Raw genomic sequence first — 24,968 nt, 5'->3', positions numbered from 1 at the left:
GTAACCTACACTTCAGAGTTTGTCTAGATGTTTCATCTTCCGCTAAGCAGATTCCACGTAAAATATGTTGGTAATCCTTTAACTCGTCTTCCTCAATACGTTGCTCTAGGTGAATCTCGAAGTAACCAAAATTACGAGCATTTAGTTCATTCACTAACTGAAAGTGATGAACAAGGTCTGACCACTGAAACAATTTCTGACGAATCAGTCCTCGTATAGCATTCAGGTACCAGTGGTTAAAGATCTGGTAACGTGACGGATGCAATTGTTCTTTACGTTTGACTTGTATTTTGACCAGCTCTCGGTAAATGCGTTCTCTCAACTCCACAGGCAAAGCACGAATGTTCTCTTGTAAAGTATCCATGAATAGGTCATACTAAATCCTCTTTTGTCTGACACAATAAATGTACTGTTTGCACAGACATGGTTTTAATTCATTGTCGAATCTAAATCGTTCAATCACTAATTTACACATTACAATTCGTTCAGAAGTTTCCTCTTTGACTAAGTCGACATTGCGTAAAAGATGTTGGTAGTTCGTTAACTCTTCCTCTGGAATTGGATCCAGTAATTTTACAATGTAGTAGATAGAATTATCAATACCAAACCAATTCTTTTTAAAACCAGGAGGTCGTTGATCAATGTCTGTCCAATGGAACACTTTCAACTCAATCAGTTCTTGTATAGCATTCAGTTACCAGTGGTTCAAACACCGGTGACGTAACGGATGCAACTGTTCTTTACGTTTGACTTGCATTTTGACCAGCGCTCGGTAAATGCGTTCTCTCAACTCCACAGGCAAAGCACGAATGTTCTCTTGTAAAGTATCCATGAATAGGTCAGTCCGTACAATTCAGAATCTTTTCCTAGAGCAAAAGTAATCCACATAGTGAGTAATTTCTGACCACTGCCATTCAGGGTAACGTCCAAGAATCTCATTGAACTCTTTTGATGTAAACGGTCTAGAATGATATAATAGGACGAATGCACACTTGACCCAGAGAAATCTAACACACTGGTTGACTTTTTTAACTTTCCTCTTGTGAATTTCTCGGCACAAAAGTTCTACAGTCACCCATTGAGATTTCACTCTGGCAAATCCCTGCCAAACTTCCTTGTAAATCTTCTCTTGCAGTTCTTTGGGTAATGATTCAATATCGTTTTTGAAATGAAGTTTAAATACTGGCCTCGGTGATGTCCAACATTTGACTCCTAGCCAATCTTGTTTCTTCTTCAACGACATGGTAAGTTACTTTAATTACTCGGTCCCACTAAGGGTAAGTAATGACAATTCGGTGACCAACGAGCATGTTCTAGGTAGGCCGAATCTTGTGGTTCCCAGTGGTGAAGTGACACACCGCAACTGAAGCACTTGACTTTATCCCCTTCGCCCAAGTAGAAAAATCCGGCTCTGGCTAATTCTTCGGGGGTCGGTCCTCCCAGATACTTAGGCCATTATCCTTTGAACGATTGAAGACGATTTTCAAAGTCGCAGTATTCCGACAAACGCACAGAAAACGAATATTCGTCTTTCACAGGTTCGTTTTGATGAGGGTTGGGTGACATGGACAGGAGTTTGCTCAGGGCTGGATGACATCCGTAGGGAGGTAGACGTGAAGGTAGACATTCACCTTTAAAACGAAACCCAGTAAAGTGTCCAAGAGGACGAGTGGCATCGCTTTCGCATCCCTCAGGTTTGACACGCACAGCATCACTTTCCATGATAGGGGAAGTGAGAACGAATTTCCCATGATGCTTTACGGCATCGCTAAGGTCACAACGCACAGCATCGTTCCCATCGCAAGGCTCACAATCGCATTCCACTTCAGAAGCCCCAAACTTGAATTGTGTCTGTCTGAACTTGTTTTGTGTTTCTCTGAAAGTATTCATCTTGTTCGCTTGGTCTTGGTAGTCACAATGAACTATCGATCTTGACCATAGCCCCTTTTTATACTAGACGCAATGCAGTCTCAAGCTTGTACATCGTTCCTTTTTTATGTTTAGTTTTGGAAGGTACCGTTTCTAAGGTGCCGTCATCATTGTACCGTAATGTCATGGGAGGAAAGACCATAGAAAGGTAAGGGCAGTGCGGAGACCATCGAGTATGTTCCAAAATAGCTGAATCTTTATAGATACATAGATCCATTCGTAACTTCAGTCCGCAAGCGAAACACTGTACTTCGTATCCCAATCCTGACTCAGGTCCCAAATAGACAAATCCTGTTCTAGCTAAAATATGCGAAGTAGGTAATCCTTTCCTATCCCTAACCCTATCCGTAGGCCATGCTTGAAACGTGTCCAATCGACGGGCACAATCACAATAGTCAGGCAAGAAAACCGGATAATGGTAGTATTTGAATTTGGAGTTCTCATCGGGTTTCTCACTCGATTCTTGCTGTGGCGAAGTCATCCTTCTGGTGGGTGGCTATCCTCTTACAATCAATGTTTTATACCAACATGTCCATAAGGCAAAGTAAAGTGGTTGGGCAGTCGCACTCGCTTCTGGTACACGATTTTATAAACTTTTTCCAAGGGTCGACTGACGATGTGGTGAGTGGGCAAACGTTGGGCTGATAGGTGGTCACTTTAAAGTGTTCATCTTCTCTAGACTGCAAGGCTTCTTTCAATACCCCAAAGTTCACCTCTCGACTGGTACGATAATTCAGAGTCAATCCTTTCACTTTGCACTGCGTGTGCACTTCTCCTTGTTTGTCCCGGTATTCGTAACAGTAATTTTTAGGACCGCCACTGGCGAAACTTAGAATCTTGTCGTCGGGGTGCTGGTCTATCCAGGCTCCTAAACGGTCTCCTTCGATGTCAGGGTGCTGTTGACTCGGGTGATGGATGTAAATGCAGCTATCCGTGTCAAAGTACAGGACACGTTCCCCTAACAGTTCTAAAGCTTCGTACAATTTTAAGCGAGCATGAGCTGTCACGTAAGCCGCAATGATGACATTTCCAAAGGGGTCGTCTTGTACAAAGTCCAGATCTTCTTCGTAATTGACCAAGATCAAAGTCTCCCGAACGACGTCCACGTGTTTCATGAATTTGGTTTTGTCGTGAATCATCTGGAAATAGCGGGAAGGTTCGGTCAAATATTCCGTCTTGGGTAAACACGGTCGTTGTGCCATTTTGCCCCACAAGCAATTTAACATCACTTTGGCAAACGATCGCCTGCCTTCGTTTTTCTCGATGTGATCTAAAGTGATGCCTTCTTGTTCCAAGTATTTCTCTTTGAATGTCTTTTGATCTTCGGGAGAGTGACACCAGGACGGATAGCCGCTGGCTTCTTGCTTTATTTCAAAAAGGCATCCACGTAGTCTGCGAAAATGCCTTTCTGAGTGGGGTCACCCTTGTGGTATTGTTGTGTCTTGGGAAAGTGACAAATTTCGTACACTTCTAACAGTTGGTATCCCATGTCCACAGATTTGAACAATTCTACGCTGACCCATGTCCCCGTCAAGGCGCGTTCTTCCTGGGTGTGCTGGCAAGGTTGATCTTGGTTGCACGTTTCGGCACAAGTAAGGCACAAAGGAAACATCAGTTTGCCTTGGCAATGGTGAGGTAAGACGGGGTGGTATAGGTTCGTGGGAGGCAAAACTTTGCACTTGATCAAGCCTTCGTATTGTCGAATGTTTTTCAGGTCGATGTGTTCCGTCAGCAATTGTGGGTGCCCTGCAGGAAAGCGACAATATTTGCATACGTAGGGATACAGCGAACACACGTCCAAGTATTTGATTTCTTCTCCTTTCTCTTCGTTGGCTTGGTACAGCAAACAGTTGGCATTGGTCCTTCCTCCGTACAAACTATCCTTCGGGTTCAGCGGGTCCATGAACTGGTAACTTTCCAAGAGGCGTTTAAATTCGGGATCGGTTTTCAAACGGTGATCGTACTCGTGTTCCCACATTTCCACCACTTGGTATCCTTGCTGTTCTAACTTTAGGCGTCGCTGACAAGTGGCCTGGTACAAGTCTTCCATGGTTCGTTGTAAAAACTGAGTTTTAGTGCCACGGTCAGGGTAACAGACGGGACATCCGTGAAATAAGCAACCGTTAAACTCGTACACGATCTTGGGGTTTTCTAAGCCCCAGCCATCGACCGAATGCGTTCCGATGGTCTTTTCGCCCCCTCCGTTGCGGGCATGCTGAATCCATTTGTCTTCCTTGTCGCACAAGTAATGTAACCAGCGTAGGGCTTTGACCGAGTATTGACGTTTGACATAGTTGATCGTTTGAGGACTGATGACAGGCACGGTGTTTTCAGGCATGAATCGTTGTTTGTACACTAAGGAACACGCTTTGGCAATGGTGCAAGATTCTTTCAAAGGATCGACCCCTCCGTGTTCCATGAACAGTTCTCGAAATTTTCCACAGCATCGTCGTAAAATGTCCACGTCGGAACGACAATACTTTAACATTTCTTCCTGAAAGTCGAAAGGGTCGGAGGCGTGAGCCTGGTACCAAGCGTAGAAAGCTTGTCGTTGTTCGGTACCCATGTTGCCGGGTCGTAATAGTGAGCCTCAGGTAAATGGGGTAGAACGGCGTGTTGATTGACTTCGGTATTGAAAAAGTGAGGAAAATATCCTTTAGCCATTTCTGTCATTCCAAACGTTTTAGGCATTCGGCTCAAAGGCATGGCCAAGTAGCTCATCGAATCTTTAAACTGTACTTGTCCCACTTGCATGAAAATGATTTTGACTCCGTTCAAAGTGACTTTAGGACGCTCAGTGCCTTGTTCCGTATAGTATCTGAGAAGTAACTGTCCATCGTATCCGGAGAAATTGTGAGCCATCACCGTGGCATGACGATGACAATCTCCGTAACGTTCGATGTCCTCTTGGCTCCACGTCTTGTCGATGGGGTCTAAGACCCATCGAGCGAAATCGGCTAGCGTGTTCGGCCCTCGAAAGATTTTTTCACGCCCTCCAGGAATCTTACTGCAGTGAGGGCAATGACTGAAGATAGGTTCTTGAATGCACTTTTCGCACGTTCGATGAGCCACGCAGAAATTAGGAATGTGAATGCCGGTCTCTTGCATGCATTCGAAATCGAAAAAGATGAAATTGCCTTTCTTCTTGTGACCATCGTCTTTCTCTGGTTGGGGATGGTATTTTTGCACGTAGCATTCGTGTTCCAAGTCCACGATGTGGTGACGAATGTGACATTTTTTCTTTCCTGAACATACGTGTGCCTTGGCACTGTTGGTACGTATGCCTTGTCCACACGTAGGGCACAATCTCAGGAGTTGACAAGCACATTTCTGCTGTGAACCTTGCGTCTTCAGATGTTGTTGGTAACAGGCAGGGCTGACAAACGTGCGCAGACAAGCAGGACAATGCACTGGTTCTTGCCCTTCGCTCAGACAGGGTGGAGAGGCCAAACATCCTGAGCATTTCGATCCGCAATGCTTGTGTTGCTCTCGATTGTTATAACCATGGTCACATTTCTCACAGTAATAACCGTATCCCAGGAATGCAGTGATACTGGTAATGGTATCGAAATGGTCATCGTGATGATAAAGGTGAATGTATTTTCCATCCTTAAAGTCTTTCCTTCGAAACAACAGAGGCCCGCGCACTTCTTGAGGGTGCACTTTCAAGGTGTAGCGTGGAGCTAGGACATCTTGCAATTTTTGCATTTCAGGAATGCCGCAGGGTGTGTCTGTGGACAGGCCGGCTTGTTGTAACAGGAGTTCTGCTTCACTTCGTTGTTTGGCTCGGTCCGATTGTCGAATAGTTTTCCAGGCTCTTTTCCATTCTGCCGTGTCGTTCTTGTTGGCATAGGTTCGTCCCACCACGATAGCCCTGGCTAAACACATCTGATCTTGAGGGTTGTGAATTTGGACGAGGCTCTATTTGGTGCTGCGAAGGTCGTTCACCAATAACACCTTATTGCTTTGTCCGGTCCCTTGAGGAGGAGAGACGTGGGTCATGTCCAGTGTGGCTTTTCCATCGGTGATGTCAAACTGGTCATTGGATTGTGGCACGTGTTGAATCTTGTCCATGACTTTGGAAGCGGTCAATTCTGCAGGGCTGCTAAACTCGATCCAAACAGGGGATTTCAAACCGTCGTGTTGTATGGAAAGTCTCAAGCGATCGTCTTCTTTGGGTTGACATTGTCGCTTGAGTGTGGTGAGTAAAGAATCCCACACCCCGGTGATGAACCCTTCTGCTTTCTCCAACGGTACTTCGGACTTGAAATCTTTAAACTTCACCGTGTATTTGTAAGCCGTGGTTCTAAATTTTCTAGAGGAACGCTTTTCTATCTCTCGAATGTCATAGTACTTTTCAGGGTTAACTAAGGGTGGTGAACTTTGTTTAGAGGGTTTGGATTCTGGTTCACTCATGTCCTCTTCAAAATCACTGGCATGAATTTGTGCCAAAACTTCAGCTCTGATAAGAGGCGATAGATCACGTTTCTGCCTCTTACTTTCTTCTTCTTTCTTCTCAAATGAATTGGATCGTTTCATCTTGATAGCAAAACATCAAATGACTACAGTTTAAACACCATGGACTAATTTATAGTCCTAGCAGACCAGTGTATACAAAAGGGTGTGTGTCTTGTCCTTTCACTATTCATTTCACTCTCAAACCGAGCACAACGATGGAAGAGACTACGCAAATCGAACGTTTCATCAGAGCTTTGCGAGGGGTCATTAGAAAATTCTCTTCAGACCAGCCGACGGACTACTCTCTTTCCTTGCGAGATAAAAGTCAAGGTACTTGCTATATGTCAGAAGAAAGGGCATTGGTCTTCAGAGTGTTCATACCGTTAAAAAAGAAAAAAAGGGGTTAGAAAAGACAAAAGTCAAGATACCTGTTATTATTGTCAAGAAAAAGGACATTGGTCTCCAGATTGCCCAAAAAAGAAACAACATGAGTCCGAAGAGAGGAATTCTTCAGAGGAAGAAGAGGAGGAAGAAAGCAGACAGGTGAAGAAAAAGAAACAGGAGAAGAAAAGAAGAAGGGAAGAAAGTGAGGAGGAAGAGGAGGAAAAGACTGTGAAGAAATTGAAAAAACAGAGAGACTAAACAATGAGACAGAAGAAGTGTATGAACTTTTTAAGGTGTTCTGTTGAGAATTGTGAATTGTGAATTGGATTGTAAATATTGATAAAAGAATAAATTAGATATAAAGGTAAGTGTCTTTGGGTTTTGATTTTAAAATAAGAACATACACTCACACACTCATACACAGACACGTACTATAGCGGTAAAATGGGTTTTTTTTAGTTATTGGCAATTGAAAGTGTATCTCTTTTCGAGAGACGTGGGTGGCCCTGAAAAGGACCTTTTTTGGTGTAGGGGTGAGTTTAAGCAATCAACTTTAACTGTCTTAAGCCTTTGCCACGGCCGAGGCCTACTTCTGGACTGCGTAATGTTGATGATGATGATTTGGTTGAAATCACTAAGGGTGGTATGGTAGGCTTAGTCACAGGGTTGGAGTGTTTAGCTCGGGAAGGTCGTATTCTCTTCGGTCGTGATAAAGAAGTCTGATACATTTGTTTCAGACTTTTTAACTCCGCTAAAACGTCTAACAGTACCGTGACCGTTTGATTTTCACACCCTTGTTTCTTTGCTGCTGCTTCTTCTTCTTGTTGTTTTTTTTTCTTACCTCTTCTTCTTGCTGTTGTTGCTGTAGAAGAAAAGCTTGTTCCGCTACCTTTTGCTGTTGTATAAATTTCTCCAATTCTTCTTTCTGTCTCTGTCTAAAATTCTCCACGTGCGGTAATGAAGAAGGTGACGAAGGTTCCGGAACAAATTCTTGCGAGGTAAGAAGATCCACAAAATCCCAATTTACCTCTTCTGAAAGTAAGTCCGGGTTCCCTTGGGTGGTCTCCACTGCTGGTGCACCCCAGTTGATCGTTTTCTGAGTTTCCGTCATGTTGAAAAACTGTTGCTTAGATTGACTGCGCACAGGCGCTAGCGAATCTATATAGACCACGTGACGTCACAGACTGTTCTCTTCGGATTGGATGCGGGCTGACTGAATTTTGTAACGCGTGTTTGGATTGGTCAGTGAACTCAATCCGTTTCAATCCTTCCTCTACCTATAAATAAGCGCAGTTCACTGCATTGATTCACCTGTTCTCGGCGCCTCAAGATGTGGACCACAGTCGAATCATCAACCCTTGTTTCTTCGATGATGTTCAGGACGGACATGCTAATGTATGTCCGATCCAACTGGACAGTTGTCCACAGGACAGACACCAGTCTGTGGATGCGTAGAGTCTATGTAGAAAATCAAGGATGCCTCAAAAGAGTCAAGATTTACGGTCCTGCAGTCAGGCGCAGCCTAAGGACAAGAAGAATACCAATGCGTTGCCCTTTATGTTAGTATATCTTAATATTAACATAAAACCCAAAGGCCCTTTTGAGGGTCACTCATAGGTCTCGAAAAGACCTTGACTTTCAATTGCCTAGCCCATTTTTTATTTTATATGTGTGTGTGTGTGTGTGTGTGTGTGTGTGTGTGTGTGTTTTATATCCCTCTCCCCTGTTCCCTTTCCATAGACCTATCAGGTCGGGACCGTATTAAAATAGGGTCCCGACCCTATTCCATTTTCCCTTGACGCTATTCAGGCCCACGATTTATTCCCATGTTAAATTTCCCTTGACGCTAAACAGACCCAAAATATATTCCCATGTTAAATTCCCTTGAGGCTAAACAGTCCCACGATTTTTTTCAATGTTAAATTTTCATTGAAGCTAAACAGTCCCAGGGGGTCCTGTAATGCTAATTCCCCTTGAGGCTGAATCGTCCTAGGGGTTTCCGTAATGTTAAATTTCCCATTGAGGCTAAACGGTCCCAGGGTGTTTTTTAATGATAAGTCCCATTGAGGCTGAATCGTCCACATATACTACTTATGATTTTAATAAATACCATGGCCTTCCACTCACAAGTTCCTCCGTTTATAATAAGAAAACATAACTTTCGAGAACAAAACATGGGTAACATATGCATGTGTATTGGCAATTAGTACTTAAAATCTCGATCATGCCCCTTCAAGCAAATGGAATCCCCCCCCCCCCATACCACAACATCAAACATCTTGGCATACAACCGGTATACAAAATAAAAGTATCTCTGAGACTAGTATATTGCAGCTGAAAATAATAAATTTACAGCTCTGTCAAGTTCTTGCTTGTTTTGTATTTGCACCATGGTTGATTTTAAGATAAAAAAATTTCATTTGGACGTAAGGTAACTTAAAAGGACAGGAGTGAGTGCGCTACGGGAATTGAAATGTGTCGCTCATTCTTATGAAGATATACATATCTTGTTAGGTGTTAGAAAACCAATGCTTTGGCAAAATAAATACGAAACTTTATCTTAAGATAAAGATACTGAAAACTTGGGGCATATAATATTATAACAAATTTGTTTTAATTCCAAATCAGATAAGCCACAGATAGTGGAAAATAAAAAGCCAGTTCTTCATGAACCATTAGCCATAACCTGTAACGCCTCCTATGAATTAGACTGTCTATCCTACCGCTGGAGAAAAAACGATGTGTATCAAAATCATACAGCCAGTGTCCAAGGAGATTATTCCACATTGACATTTGCAAACATAACCATGATGGATAATTCGAGCAAGTTAAAGTGCCAAGTGGGGATAGAAAAGTGTACTGATGTGGACTTTTCAGACCGCAACTGTAGTTTTAAAGAAAGTGACCTTTACATAGTTCTTCCATATTGTAAGTAATGTAGTGCAATTTCAAAGCTTTCTTATTTCCATAATTTTCTTTTTATATCGTATCAACCCTAATGTTAATAAAATGAACTTTGTTACCAACTGCGTCGTCATTACATGTAACTATAACCAATTTTGTAACAATTATTATACTTTAGAAATATATTACAATATGTGTTGTTACATGCAACACAAGATGTAACTCCGATTGTAATAAACTGAACTTTATGTATTATCGTATTCATCTAAAGTAGTGAATGTTGTGGGGGGTGGGTGGGTCTGGTATGGTTTGGTTTTGATCTGAATCGTTACTAACCCTGATTTTTATTAAGTGGGGCGATTGAAATAAAGTTGTTTCAGTAGGAGTTGTAATTGCATGCATACTTTGCACAACATGCGCTATTAATGCAGTATCAATGTTACCCATTTCGTAATAGATCTTCGGGCAATCAAGCCACCATGAACTAAACATTAAAATGTTATATCTATTTGAAATCAATCAATGTTGATTCTAACATTTAAAATAATAAACTATTCGACGAACGTTTCTGCAAGAAAGCTGCTAACACAATATAATATGAAGCTTAGCATGGTTACTGCCTCTATGTAAATAAAGCAGACATTTTTTTTTTACAAATGCGTTGTGATTCCAGGCTTGTGACCAATTTTGTTAGATTTTTGTTTGTTGTAGCTTCACTTTAAACGCATTAATAGTAATATAATGCAGAGGAAATAGGAGCTAATGACACACCATGGTAGCCGACCCGTGATGACTAGGGCGAGTATCGAACCCGTTATCCTTTGATTATGAGACTGACACTCTACCAACTCAGCTACCACTGCTTCCTTTGTGCAATTTAACTTCCATGATCTAAATATTGTGATGTTCTCTTTAATTTAATAGAATTAATCGATGGCTATAGAATCTGTAAACGAGCTATATTGTGAAACATTAGTCATTTTAATTTCATAAATTACCTTAAGATCACGGTTTATTATATTATGCCTTAAATCTCCTGTATTGTGCTCTATATTTTAGTGAATTTGTCGTTCTTCGGTATCAGGGGATGTAATGCATATTCCCCTCTTCTTTAGCAAAAGTAACATTTTAAGCTTAAAGTATTCATAAATTATGAGATATCATTTAATGATAATAACAGATGTGATTTTCATGAATAAAAAAGTCAACAATAAACCTCCATATTTGATCTTTAAATCTGATATTTATTTTGATAAGTAATAATTTTTTTTTTATAAAAATATCATCACAGATAATTAGTCAACCATTAGCTAAACGTTTTAATGTTGGTATTTTGGCACGTTTCAATCAATCGCATTGTAAGTTTACGATTAAGCGCCATGTAAAAATTCGAACCGAGCGCCAGATTTCACCATAATTTAGCTTCGAACAGTTCTCTATAATTCTAAGTCTAAGAATCTATTTATGATAAATAAGACGAATGAGAAACAGCGGACAAGTTATAGAATATATTGCATGTAAAAAATGGCGTTTGTATTACCTTGTATTAACTCTTTTAATGCAAATAAACATACACAGATGGTTCATTTAAGCAGCAAATGCAACAAAACCAAATTTCGTGTGGCAGATATCTGGCACGTAGTCAACAATATATGTTGTGGACAAACTTGCAATATGGACATATTCCAGAAACATAGTGATTATCTGGCAAGGTTGTATCAAGTCTATAATTACGAATTTCATATAGAATGCAGTTGTACCTTTATGAATATTTCTTCATTTGTCTATTGCACCCATATCTATTCGACCATAATAATGTTATTTAGGTAGATGTTATTTTTCCATTTACTTCCATTTACGGTCATTCGAAACGTTCAGTTGTATTCACATTTCAAAATAGGTGTTTCCGGTCTGATAAACGGCACTAAATATCGATTAGCCCTCGTTTTGTTAGCTCTGTTTGGTCGTTGACCCTGACATTAATATTGATAAGTGTTATGTTTGATTGATTCTTTTTTTTAAAAATAAAACGCTCCGGTGTCCTAGTGGTTAGAGCGTCCGCTTCGGATGCGGGAGGTCGTGGGTTCGATCCCCGGTCGAGTCATACCAAAGACTTACAAAAATGTACTAACAGCTGCCTCACTTGGCGTTCAGCATTAAGAGGTCAGTGTTAGGACTGGTCGGCCTGGTGTCAGGATAATGTGACTGGGTGGGACATGATGCTACATATCTGCGGCATGATGCCCCAGTGCTAGACATCACTATAAACTGTCACACTGCATACATCGTAGCGATATGACTGAAAACTTGTTAAAGCTACGTTAAAAATCCAAATCACACACACACACACTTTTAAAAAAATATTTTATTTCAGCTGGGGTTTAAATTGCATGCAGTCGCAACCTCTATTTCAAACACAGAAGACTGTATTATAAAATGCATTATAAAACTGCATGCTGTCACAACCCATTTTGTAATAAAATATTGCAGTGAGACTACAAATGAACTTGGTCTTATGTCTCCTTGTATTGGCTATGATTAGCTGTTGAACTGATATTTATATTAATAAGTGATGAATTGATATATTCCATAAAATAAATATGTTAGTGATATAACACTCTGTCGCAAACCTTGCATGCAAAAGAGCTAACTGTATTACAATATGTGTTGTAGATGAAATCAGCTTGTTATTATAATAATTATATCTCAGAATTGTATTATAATGGGAGTGATAAAAAGTATTCTTTTTTTACTGTACAACTATCGTTGTCATTTTATTCCATATGATGATCAATACCCTTTATATATATATATATATATATATATATATATATATATATATATATATATATACTAAGTCTGCTGTTGACTGAATTATTTTCATTTCAGTTGGGCAAATGAAAGCAATACTTCGCTGACAATATCTACTATTCACATGTACTGCATATATGATTGTTTAGTCCCTTCTTACTTTAAAAACACTAAATATTTACTTACATGGCATGTGGTAAATTTAAAAAAAAGTTAATAATCCCTTCTTAGTTTCTTAAGAAATAGGATGTCTACACTTGCACAGATGGCCAATTCGTGAGTTTCATTAGAACTTTGAACAAAATTGGCAAACGTACTGCAGCTCAGTGTACTAAACTATTCAAATTTATACTACTTCTAAAAAAAATTGATATTGGTATTTTTTTGAGCAGGGAGAATATCTTGATTTAAGTATCAAAAATTAAAAACTTTCAAAGGTCTCACGTAATAAAATGGAAGTAGTTTCAACAGTTAATCTCTTGTCCCTTATATGAAGCTATTTGTACCTGAATCCTGAATTTGGGATATATTTGGGAATAGTCTCCGAAGGTAGTCCACATAAATTCCTTTTCACGCATCTAAATTATGACATTGCAGCAGGGCAAGATTTACAAAGTGATATATAATTATCAGTGATGCAAGAATTGGATGTAAATTTGAAAATTATACCAAGTATTTGTTGACAAGGTTAAGGGTGCATGCTTTTTATATCCAGATAAATATATAGGCATGGATGACGCATCTGTATTTCGTAAGATTGAGTTAAAAAAAGTGTTTGCTGAATCCTTTTGTATGAATCATTTTGTATGGAAAAGGACATTCATTATATATACCATTTATATCTTGGCTAGACTTATATATCTCATTCCAAAATTAGTGTATTATAAACCACATGATATGTTTTAAAACTAATGAGATATACGGGTTATCTACGTTATTTTTATAAATATATATTTCACGATTGAAGTGGAAATATTGTATCGTCTCGAAGGGGGAAGTCAAGAGTGACAATATAAAATGTTTCCACTCTGCGAGTGAAATACTCTTTATAACTTCTTTAAAAAGTAGGCTTTTCTTAAATTATATAATTTAAGGCAAAATCATCGATTTGCATAAATATATTTCTCTAGAAGCTGTCAATGCGTTTAAGGACTTCATTACTACATCGCTAAAAAGAAATTCCGAAATTTACACTAATTTTAGGACAACATTTTACAAATTTAGCTCAAACATGTAATGCTTCAAATTGTGTGTTTTAAATAAAACAATGCATAACTTGTACAGGCCCATTTTGAAATATGTCTGTGTAGTCTAGGACGGAAGAGAAGCTACAGCTTGAAGCGGAGACAGTAGCTACATGACTGCCAAAATGCACGAGTAGGAACGCTCTCCATTTTGAGATTATGTAGGATAATCTAAAATCTAGTCTTGCGAGACAAAAATTATTAACACTATAAAATTAAAAAGAAGTAATCTCCGGATCATCTCATTTATATATCCCCCCCCCCCGTGTGTCCGAACACATACATTATAACATTCAACGTTCAAATGATAGAGGCGTTTACCATCTCAAGCCAAATTCTACAAATTCATCTTTTATACCCTTAACAGGGTCTTGTGGAAATTTTTTAAATAGAATACCAGATGCAGCATGTCTTACAGTGCTTTGAAAAATTGTTTATGTCCTAAAGCCGAATAATGTAAAAAGCCTAGTTCCCCCCCCCCCCAATTATTTGTCATTATTACTTTTGGCCACACTGTTGAAATATGTTGAAATAATGTTATCATGCAGGGAGTGGTTTAATTAAGTTGTTATAATATGTGCCCTATTCGACTTTATCATATTGCAACAATAAAACATGTTTAATCAAAATTACTCCTTTCATACAAAAATGAAGAATATTTTCATTTTTGTTAACGCATTGTTCGCTATGATTGATACCGTAAACATAGTTGGAGTTTGGTACTGTACAAATATCACATATCGACATTATCCGATAGACTTCGGAGCGTAACATCCTTAAGCAAGCGATTCTAATGACTGGAGTAAACTTATAAGAATGTTGATTCTTTATTGTGTTCATTTCTGCATTCAGATGTGAATGACTTGGCCTTGGTAAGCTTACGCATTGGGTCTCATAACAGACACCGAACACAAAATTTGATCGTGACTTAATTTTAGTTTGGAAGCAACACTCATCTATATTCAATTTCTCAGTCGTGTTAAAATATGGTTCTTGTAAGTGTTAGAAACTCTACTGGAGCAATTTTGTTGCTATATGTTGTCAAGACGTTTCCTTTTTCTCGAAAATGTGTACCGTTTCTTGTAGTGTGGAAAGTTATACGATACTGTACAGCTGGCAAAGAATATCGAATAGCTGCACCATGTCATTTAAGTTAAGTCACTTTCAAGTTTGCATGATTCCTGTGAAAAAGTAATCATTAAAAGAAGTTAATATCTGAAGACTACCTGTTGTTGTATGGGGGGGGCTGCTTTCTTGATGGCGCCTCTTCATTGATTGTATGAACCTACACTAGAGCGTGTACATAATTAATATATCTTAAGATCTGTTCTATGTTCATGGGGGTTGGCGTGGAGGAAGAGCGAAAGAGAAGAACCAAACTAAAATAATAAATGACAGTAGGCTCAAATATGGAAATACTGGTTGGAATAACATACACAGGGGCAGATATAATTCCTAAATGGGAAAAAGTAGTTCCAAAAGTGATTCCGCCAAATGCCGTATCAACATTCTGGCGATAGCGTTTGTTTCACACAGATACATTTCAATATCTTATTAAGAAATACAATGGGCTTTCTTAATAATCGACGTTCAGATAATAGACGTAAACATGTGAGTTGATGAACGTGTATAAAGATTTTCTCTACCGTTAATCAAACAAGAGACCCATGGGTCATTGCTGCATACGATATCGTATACATAGGAGAAATTTTAAGGTGCTGAACTAAGCATCAAGTTGCAATTGCGATTTGTATTTACATTCCTTTTCTACTTTTTGTTCTTTTTAAAAACTGAAATTCAGATGGACCCATCAACGTTTCCTTGAATATTAATGAAAGCGATATTTATCTGAGGGAAAACCAAACATTTACAGTCAAGTGTTCTGCCGACTGTTTTCCGAAGTGCACTTTTCGGTGGAAAAGTTATTATATCAATGTCGAGGAGGAAGAACTCAAAATCAGCAGCTTTGTTTCAAGAATGTCTGGAGGATACGCTTGTATTGTAAGAAATCGAAAAACAGATGCGACAGTGGAATCAAACCCCTTTTTTCTGCACTACGTAAATGGTAATAAATCTTGATAGTGATTCATGCTCATATATGTATTATAATTAATCCACGAAATGTAACAAGATAACGTTATAACGTTATGCAAGGTCAGTTCGTTGTATGAAGGCACAAAAGGAAAAATGCAATTTTATTAAAATCCAAGGACATGTCTAGATGAAAATTGTTCTTTATTAAAATATCTGTTTCAACGATTTTTTTTTTTTTGTCACAAGATGATTATCGTCTTAATTATATGCTTACTTCATACTAAAATTTATAAGCGTTTATGATTTCTCACAATAAAGTACTTGCAAAGGTATACAAAGGGTAAGCTTACTTCATACGAAAATTTATAAGCGTTTAGGATTTCTCACAATAAAGTACTTGCAAAGGTATACAAAGGGTAAGATCGTATTCAATACGTATCATAAAGTGCATGCTATGTTAACATTGTATGTAGACCTTTTATAGGTCGCACCTCTTTCATCTTAGCTCTCCTACAGTAAAAAAATTATCTGGACAATAATGAACCTGTTTCTCAAACTGATACTGAGTGTTCCTTCTTCAAGTCTATGTCTCCAGTGGGATTGGTTTTCCACGTAACTTGAAACAGGGCAGTACTAACTACTTCGAGCTTAAAATTGTTGACCTTGTATAAATATAAAATGTGCGGGGTTTTATTAATATTTAACCCCAAAATTGCTCACCAGAGATATTTTTGTAAAAAAGATATTCACACACATTGCATATATAACATCAAATCTGTCTATCTATCTACCTATCTATATATCCAGCCATCAGTACAACCATCAAGCCATCCACTCATTCACTCATTCATACTCAAAATATTCCGTCTCCGAAGACGGTTTTGTTGATGTTTCATGATAAAAACTTAATGTGTGTGTGTGTGTGTTGCCCTATAGCCTTTTGTTATTGTTGTTATTATTATTTCTTTGTTTTCGTTTCTTTTCAGATGTTACCATATTTTCTTCCCCACCCGGAGAAAATCAAGGTGAACATATCAAATACTATTGTCGCCACAAAAAATCTGTTCTGCATAGAACACAAGTCAGGCAGAGTAATTAAATTGCAATAGATATGTTGAAAATGCTAACTCAACACTATAAATCATGCAACTTGTCTTCATTCTAGTGCACAGATCGATTAGATTCCATTGGTAGATTTCGTAGAAAACAACTTTAAAAAAAAACTTTTTAATAAAATCAACGAAATATGAACCATGCATGTTTTGAATATATGCATGTCGAACAAAATCTATTTAACACAATGATACAATTCGGTTTTGCCATTCGTAAAATTAATTGCATATTTGTTCACAGATGTTATGCTAAAGCAAGATAAGTCCATATCGTTGATTTATCAGATTGCATATTACGTTAAGCTGAAACAATATGCGCTATTACTATTGTCTTATTTTAAATTGGGTACATTTCTCTTGCAGTCCCCATTTATTGATTCACTTTCTATTTAACAATGACCATCCTTTCGTCCCTTCTTTACATCATTATTAACAAATATAGTCTTTATTTTCTCTTTCAGGTCCCCGACCAGAACAATATTGGTTAGTTTCAGTTACTGTTTCCGGCTTTCTCCTCACTGCTGGATTCATCATATTCTTCATGTGTTGGCGTAAACATGCAGGCAGAGGAATCGGTATGATGTGTATTGTGCTCTTGAATCAAACATATTCTATTATTTCCACAGCGTAGAAAAAATGTGTAGCAGAAATGTTGCTACTTACAATTACGCATGAGTACTTACCGAAAAGAATATTCCTTCCAAAAACTTAAAAGAATGCGGAATAGCTTAAAGTATCCGAAAATGAGGACATACGAAACTACCAATGATACGTTTAGGTTATAACAACGTTTTGTAAGACGAACTATCTCGTATCTAAGTTATAATTCGATAAGCTACATCTGTGAACTAAATGTTCGAAAGAACTATTATGTTCATTAGACATTCTTGATATTTCAGGATAAAAAAGATGCCATATATGTTCTATCACTTATAAACTTGCACATGTCAAGTATGCATACAAATATGTATGTGTGTGCTTTTCTTGACTTTGCTTGGATGCAAGGACCCATTTTGCACTGGGTTATTTCTTAAGTCTGTTCAATATATATTTTTCAATCTTGCAAATATGATTTGTAGGCAGAAGACCTGTACCGCTGTGTGCAACGGGAAATAGAGAAAACAATATTGCTGCTGATCATCCTGATACTGGCATACAGTCGCAGGACCTAATCAAGTTAAGACATGATAATTGTGGTCAGAAATTTCAGGAAGACATGTATAATACCATTAATGAGGTACTATCAAACAACGACTCTCTCTCTCTCTCTCTCTCTCTCTCTCTCTCTCTCTCTCTCTCTCTCTCTCTATATATATATATATATATATATATATATATATATATATATATATATATATATATATATATATATATATATATATGGACCGCTCCGGTGGTCCATTGGGTAGAACGTCCGCCTCGGATGCAGGAAATCGCGGCTTCGAACCCCGCCGAATCATACCAAAGACGTATGAATATGGCACTAACAGCTGTGTCGCTATCCGCTCAGCATTGAGATGTTAGTGTTAGGGCTGGTCGGCCAGGTGTGAGGATAAAATGACTGGGTGTGACATGATGTCACATGTCTGCGGCATGATGCCCCTATGGTAAACATAACTATAAACTTTCAGACTGTAAACATCGTAGAGATATGATTGAAAATTTGTATAAGCTACGTTAAAATATTTTCAAATCTCTCTCTCTCTCTCTCTCTGTTGTCTCTCTCTCTCTCTCTCTCTCTGGAGTTCAACTTTTCATTGTTTACTAAAATGACCCGTTTCTTTACTACTGTGACTATAACACATGCTCGAATGTATTATTATAAGGTGGAGGAAAATATTAAAAACCACTTGAAATTATTTTAAAATATTATATCGATTTTACGCTAAGCCAATCGCTTCTGAGGTCGTTCGCAATATATATGTGAATCGTTGGAAAAGTGTCTCTGTCAATGGCCCCATTTGATCACATTTTATGTCTTTTCGTACCGTTAACTTTAATTATATTGCTGTAAATGTTAAAGCAATGACAGTTTGGATCTTTATCGGATGTTTTTTGGTGCCGTTGATTGGTAATAAATAGTTGAGTATGTGGACAGAACCTGAGAAAACGTCGAAGAATAATGTAGACGACCGACCACCGTTACAACAATTAAAGTGTCCTGTGATGGAACGTGGGAACACAGAGAAGCCAGTGCGGCTGAAAGTGGCTTTCATAGCGCACCCGTATTATATGCCCAAAACAAGACGGTATAACCATTTATGGCCCAATATTGCTTCAAAATGCTGTATAGATTCACGTTTTGGCTATCTTCACTCTATTTTCCAGGCACTTTAGTATATATATATAGTTCCATTTTATTCTCAAACGTGTTGGCTAGCTCGAGAGTTTAACAGACACTGAAGTAGCGGATTTATTACGGTAATATCATGTCCTATGTTTAAATTATGTTAGGTTGTGTTTTACGTCATTCGCATAGAAAATATAAATAGTAAATCATCTTTTCTAAATTAGGTAAGAAAACACGTCTTTAGGAAGAAAAGAAAAAAATAATAAAACTAAGTGGGATTTGAATGTGGTTCTCTTGCGTTGATATGCTACCACTGCACCAAGATATTGACAACGTGGCATGTGCAATTCTTGGCTTATAATGCTATCAATGTCCAGATTATTTATCTTGGAAAAGCCACTAATTAACAGACTAGCGAAAACTAAAATACAATCAGAGAGAAAAGAGGTGTGTTCATCCATCTGTACACCACCACCGTTGAATAAAACTGTTGTTGATCCTACGTCATGTCTTCGTAAATCGTCGGTCTTGCGTATATCGTCCACCGTAACTCGTTCGTAGCGTGTCAACAAAGCTATTTTTCAAGATCTGAAAAATCTTTGAGCTGATTCGGTTCAAAACTTCCTTAGATTGTTTATTCTACTAAAATTATGTTCAGGTTCGCCTTTCTATTAACGGAGTGACTTTATTAATAGATAAAATGGTGAAAGTATATTCGGTTATTCCAGAACGGCTGAACAAATTTAATCAACTTTGGTAGGCATGTTTGTTAGGAGATGGTCAGTCGAAATTATGCCCTGTGTATCTGGCTAGTAACGACGTGGTTTCATTAGTAAATGGTTGGAAACATATTTTCGATTCTTTCTCTGAAACGGAAGAGCTCGGATTTTGATCAAGCTGAGTATGACTGTTTCTTAAGAGATGGTCTATTAAAATATGTCTGGAGTTGTTCGCCTAGGAATGGTGTGACTTGCATATCAACCAAATGGAAAACCTTTTGTCAAATACGTCTTTATACTGGTTTTGACAATTCTAAGCAAACATGGTATAAACAATTCGTTTGGCATGCTCCATCAAAATTTGGTCCCTAATGGCTTCCCATTGCAAAGTTATGGCTTCCATAAGAACAAGGTGGAAAACACAAATTATGCTCATATCCCATTAAGCATGGTTGAAACATAAGCCATTGCACCACTGTGCCATCTGGCAAAGACGAAGTTAAAACAGTTAAATGGAATGTCAAATATAACAAATTTATACCAAATAGCAGGAAATTATTCAAGGCACCTGCCTCATTTGCCATTTAAACCAATGTATGACAGGTGAGAGATGGGCTACTTGCCTTAATATATTAAACCAAAGGAACAGTTTTTAAACTGTGTGAGAATATTTAGATGCTACTGGTCCAAACCACGTGACACTGGTATATGTTTAATTTGTCTCAAAAACTTATGATAATTCACCATTATAAGAATAATACTGCGCATCAGTTTTTGTTACATTATCATGAAACATTTTCATTTTATTTTTGAAAATGGTCTAAAGTGCAATATGCATATAATTCACCTATTAAAATACATACCTCTGGGTCGCTTTGGTGATTAATTGGTTTAATTTCTTGAACAACTTCTCAGTGGCCAAAAGTATTCGATTTCTAAATATTTTGGTAAAGTGTACTTTATCTTCCTTTTAATATTTCGTCCAGCCCCGGCGCATATAAATATAATGGTCTCTGTTATTACCTTTAGAAGTTAACAGAGGTAAACTGACTGAAATATATTCACACTGTCTTCTTTTCAGTCTGCCGAGTCGGTCTATTGTTATGCAAGAGACAAGGTTTTGGAGAGAAATTTGAATGAAACTGGAGGTAGTACTGGACACGGATGCAACAACTGTACTACTTCAATGGAAATGTGTCCTACTGGAAAAACTGATGTGCATGTAAAAAATGAGGACTATGAAGACTATATAAGCCCACTATGCGATCTTCCTCGTCCTACAGACATACGCAAGAACGGAGAAACCAACGAGTCGGGAACAGATCAAACAACTATAATCAAAACAAACGAGTTCTTTTGTCTGAATGAAGCACATCTTTGTCAGGTTGAGAAAATTGAAGTGCTTGAAACCGATCATTCTTATATAACCCCAACTTTTTGAAGATCATCAGTATAATCGAATTACTTGGACAATAAAGGATTATATCATCTCAAATGAGCGTAAAAATCGTTTTAACCTGAATTATCAATTATCATATTTGTTTAGAGAACACATGTTATTCATGAACCAAACGTTCATTCCAAAGATCAGAACTGAGATGCAAAGCAACTGTACAAAATATGACACCAAAAACAATCGATATCATGTAAATAAACCGCCACCACAACTCTCATTAAGTTTTTAAAATCCTTAACATACTGTCTTCATATTTATATTTTCAGTGTCATAAATTAGGTTGCATGCTTTTCTAATTTGTTTTTAAATTTATCAGCCATGATTTAAATAACCTTTTCATATAACGTATTTTGTCAAAACATTGATATGGAATTTTAATACAACACGAAACTTATTTAATTAATGAGATGATTGGCTACTAGGCATTTTAATGCAATGTTTCTATGAATGCGAGAATTAATCAAGGTCCTGTTATATTTCAGAACATGAATCAGGGCCCATTTTTAGACAACTCTTCTTAAGCGTATTCATATCATCGTTCCTAATATCGCTATCAAGGATTTCATACGATATATCAGAAACGGTTTTTCGAAGCGATCTATGAATTGTATTTACATATATTAACATTATGAATATATCTTAGAGCCAACCACACTGATCTTTATAGCATACTGGAACGTTTTAAACTTAAACACAATTCACACTGAACTTTTTGGACGTTAAAAATCGATCGGAAGGGCAGTTAATTATTATATGTGTGTAAAACTACATTTGCTGCTTCACAGAACCCAGTATGGCCAAATGGCATAAAGCGCTGACATTTAAAGAACACTGCCATCTCACCTCTGTCTGCGTGGGTTCAAGTCTCGGTGGTTCATACCAAACTTTTCCCTGCTTCTTCCTCCACTGTATTAAAGATTCGAATGATGCCGTTTTCACTGAGAAGATCGCCTTGTCATATTAATACGCAGCAAAAGATAATGTCAGTGCCTTTTTCAGGAAACCCTATAAGCTCCTGGAGATGTGAGAAGGTCATTCTAAAGTTCGTCTTTTAAAACAAAGGTTGGGCTCGATCTTCATAATTATAATCATCTACGTCGTCATTGTCTTAATCATCTTTATCGTATTCATTAGCCATTACCACCGCTGCTACTGTCAAGATTTTTATTATAATTAAACTTTATGTTATCTCAAAATTTTACTTGTTATAAAGAATTCATTTTCAATTATGTGACCTTCACGAGCTTCGGACTTGATGAACTCTTATTTTAAGACACCCGTGTACCTTTCGCAAAGCTTGCTAATACATTTTGGAAGATTTTGGATATCAAATAGTTCATGAAACACTCATAGGAAAGAACTATTTCAATACATATTGCTAATGTATAACATCATTCGTAAGACGGGCTAGACAAACTGGTCCTGGTTCCAGGTCATTTTTATTTGGACATATAATATTTTAAATTAGCCGCCTGAGTCCGACGAAGCATTGGTATTTAAAACCACAAACTGAGTGAGTCAATACTTTTATGTAAAAAGATAGTTAAAGCGAGGAGAAAAAAAAGAGTATGAAACGTAAGAAAGGATCATTAATTGTACCCTAATTCAAGTTTAACAGTTATACATATTTATTCATTGACTTTTTTCTATGTATCTTTTTATTTATTTTTATTTATATATTTGTTTGTTTCTTATCTCAAAATTTAAAAATGATATTTATGATCAAGTGTTATTTTTACTTTAGTACACTGAATATAACATAAGTATTTGTTTTGCTATCTACGTAGTCAAATATTCTTTTACACAATCTGGCTCAAGAACAAGTTCCATCACCATTATTTATTGCCTCTCTTAATTCATCTGATGAAAAATTCTTTAAATTACTACGATAGACAATAAAACATATAGTCACTATTCGGGTTTTAATTACCTTCATTAACACATTAACCCCTAGCGACGACTTTATAGGGCTGGAGGTAGTAGCCTGCATGCATGATACACTAACGTGGATGGTATTATAGAAAGGTAGACAGATGTAGCTCTACAACGATATCAAATAATCTGGAATATCTAGTTGCACTACAAAATACAGATATAAAAACCTCATTTTTTGGACCCGACTTTTTTTTACGCAAAATTCACCCGTGGTCGGAATCCCATTTTGTGTCCGGATTGTAGACTTTTTGGTTTCAGATGTAAGGCAAACCGGTATCAACTGCAGGCAGACAGATGAGGCTTTGCAAAAAGTAGGATAAGATGGGCATTTGGAATAAAGAGTGGTCTCCATACGAAAATAATGGCTCCGTTTAGGACAAAAAAAAAGAAAAAGTCCAACTTTTACCCTTCTGCTCATGCGCGAGTCTAATAGCCAACGAAAAACGATGTTAATGTGTTAACATCATTTTGACTTCGACGTTAGTACCTTGCAATTTCTCACAACCCCAGTTCATAGTATCTATTACAAATGCTCGAGATCGTTTAATGTGCTTGGATTATCGTATTTTATTTAGCAAGTTATGGAACACCAGTAATATGTAATATATACACAATAAAACATAATCGAGAAAAATTAAAATGCTTTTTAACAAAATAACAATTAACCCACTTTAATAATGGTGTCATACCATATCAGAAATACGAGTAATAATCACGAGGAAAATAGGAGCCAAACAATGTAATCGTATAAATGATCAGATAAAACAAGAATACAAGTACTATAATCGCAGGATATTCTTTTCTTTTACGTACTTTATCCTTTAGTGTATTGTGACAAAATATATTATAATGAAAGCAAGGAAACATATGCATTGTTTAAATTCTAAATGTCAAGATAAGATAATAGAGCAAGAGTGTTTGAGTCACGATCAGTTTAATTTCCATATCTTTAACTCGACCATTAGTTTCAGTTATTCTATTTGGAACTGACTTGTAACAGACAAGTTTTCTCAAGATCACATTGATTGTTTGGATCTGTTGCGTTACCTGGTTGTTGTATATTGTGTATTTACAAAAAGAGACACGGCTCAGGTGGTCTAAGTGGTTAGAACGTCCGCCACGGATGCGGGAGTTTGCGGGTTCGAACCACGACCGAGTGATACCAAAGACTAATAGAAATGGTATTACAGCTCCCTCGCTTGACGCCCAGCATTAAGAATATAGTGTTAGGACTGGTCTGCCTGGTGTCAGGATAATGTGACTGGGTGTGACATGATGCCTCGTGTCTGCTGGGTGATGCCCAAGTGCTAGACATCACTATAAACTGCCACACTGCCGACATCGTAGTGATATGACTGAAAAATTGTTAAAGCTGCGTTAAAATATTGATTAGCTCTTCCGACACTGATAACAAAACTTTGAGATTGATTTGAGATAGACGGAAGATATATACATTGGTTATGTAAGTTATAGATATTCTCTGGTGTGGCTAAGTTTGTTACAGATAACATTCTTAAATGAGTAAGAATATAATATACATGGGTTGGCGATAATAAGTGATGGCTACGAAGGTGACAAACCTACCGCCAATGGAAGACACTATCTTGCTCTGTAATTCCCATATAAAGAAACAAAATCAAAGCAGAAGAAAACGGTCAGTTGCAGAGCTCAAGCAAGAGAACATGAGAAAGT

The 24,968-nt window shown here is 37.6% G+C and overlaps 1 protein-coding gene across 1 annotated transcript in view; it reads left to right on the top strand.

Annotated features, from left to right (window-relative positions):
* LOC149793570 (uncharacterized) overlaps window positions 1-21,326 on the top strand; it is a 33,451-nt gene extending 12,125 nt beyond the window's left edge. Inside the window, exons 2-6 of the mRNA XM_089969019.1 lie at window positions 15,532-15,795; window positions 16,751-16,789; window positions 17,338-17,451; window positions 17,956-18,113; window positions 20,967-21,326. Of these exons, the coding sequence (XP_089825145.1) occupies window positions 15,532-15,795; window positions 16,751-16,789; window positions 17,338-17,451; window positions 17,956-18,113; window positions 20,967-21,326 (935 nt within the window). The remainder of the gene's footprint in view (window positions 1-15,531; window positions 15,796-16,750; window positions 16,790-17,337; window positions 17,452-17,955; window positions 18,114-20,966) is intronic.
* Window positions 21,327-24,968: the final 3,642 nt, after the last annotated feature.

This window comes from Sinohyriopsis cumingii, chromosome 8 (assembly GCF_028554795.1).
Source record: "Sinohyriopsis cumingii isolate HCF-2022 chromosome 8, ASM2855479v2, whole genome shotgun sequence".
In the NCBI taxonomy this organism is placed as follows: domain Eukaryota; kingdom Metazoa; phylum Mollusca; class Bivalvia; order Unionida; family Unionidae; genus Sinohyriopsis; species Sinohyriopsis cumingii.
Note: the sequence above shows the minus strand (reverse complement) of the source record. Positions and strands in the feature narration are given on the sequence as shown.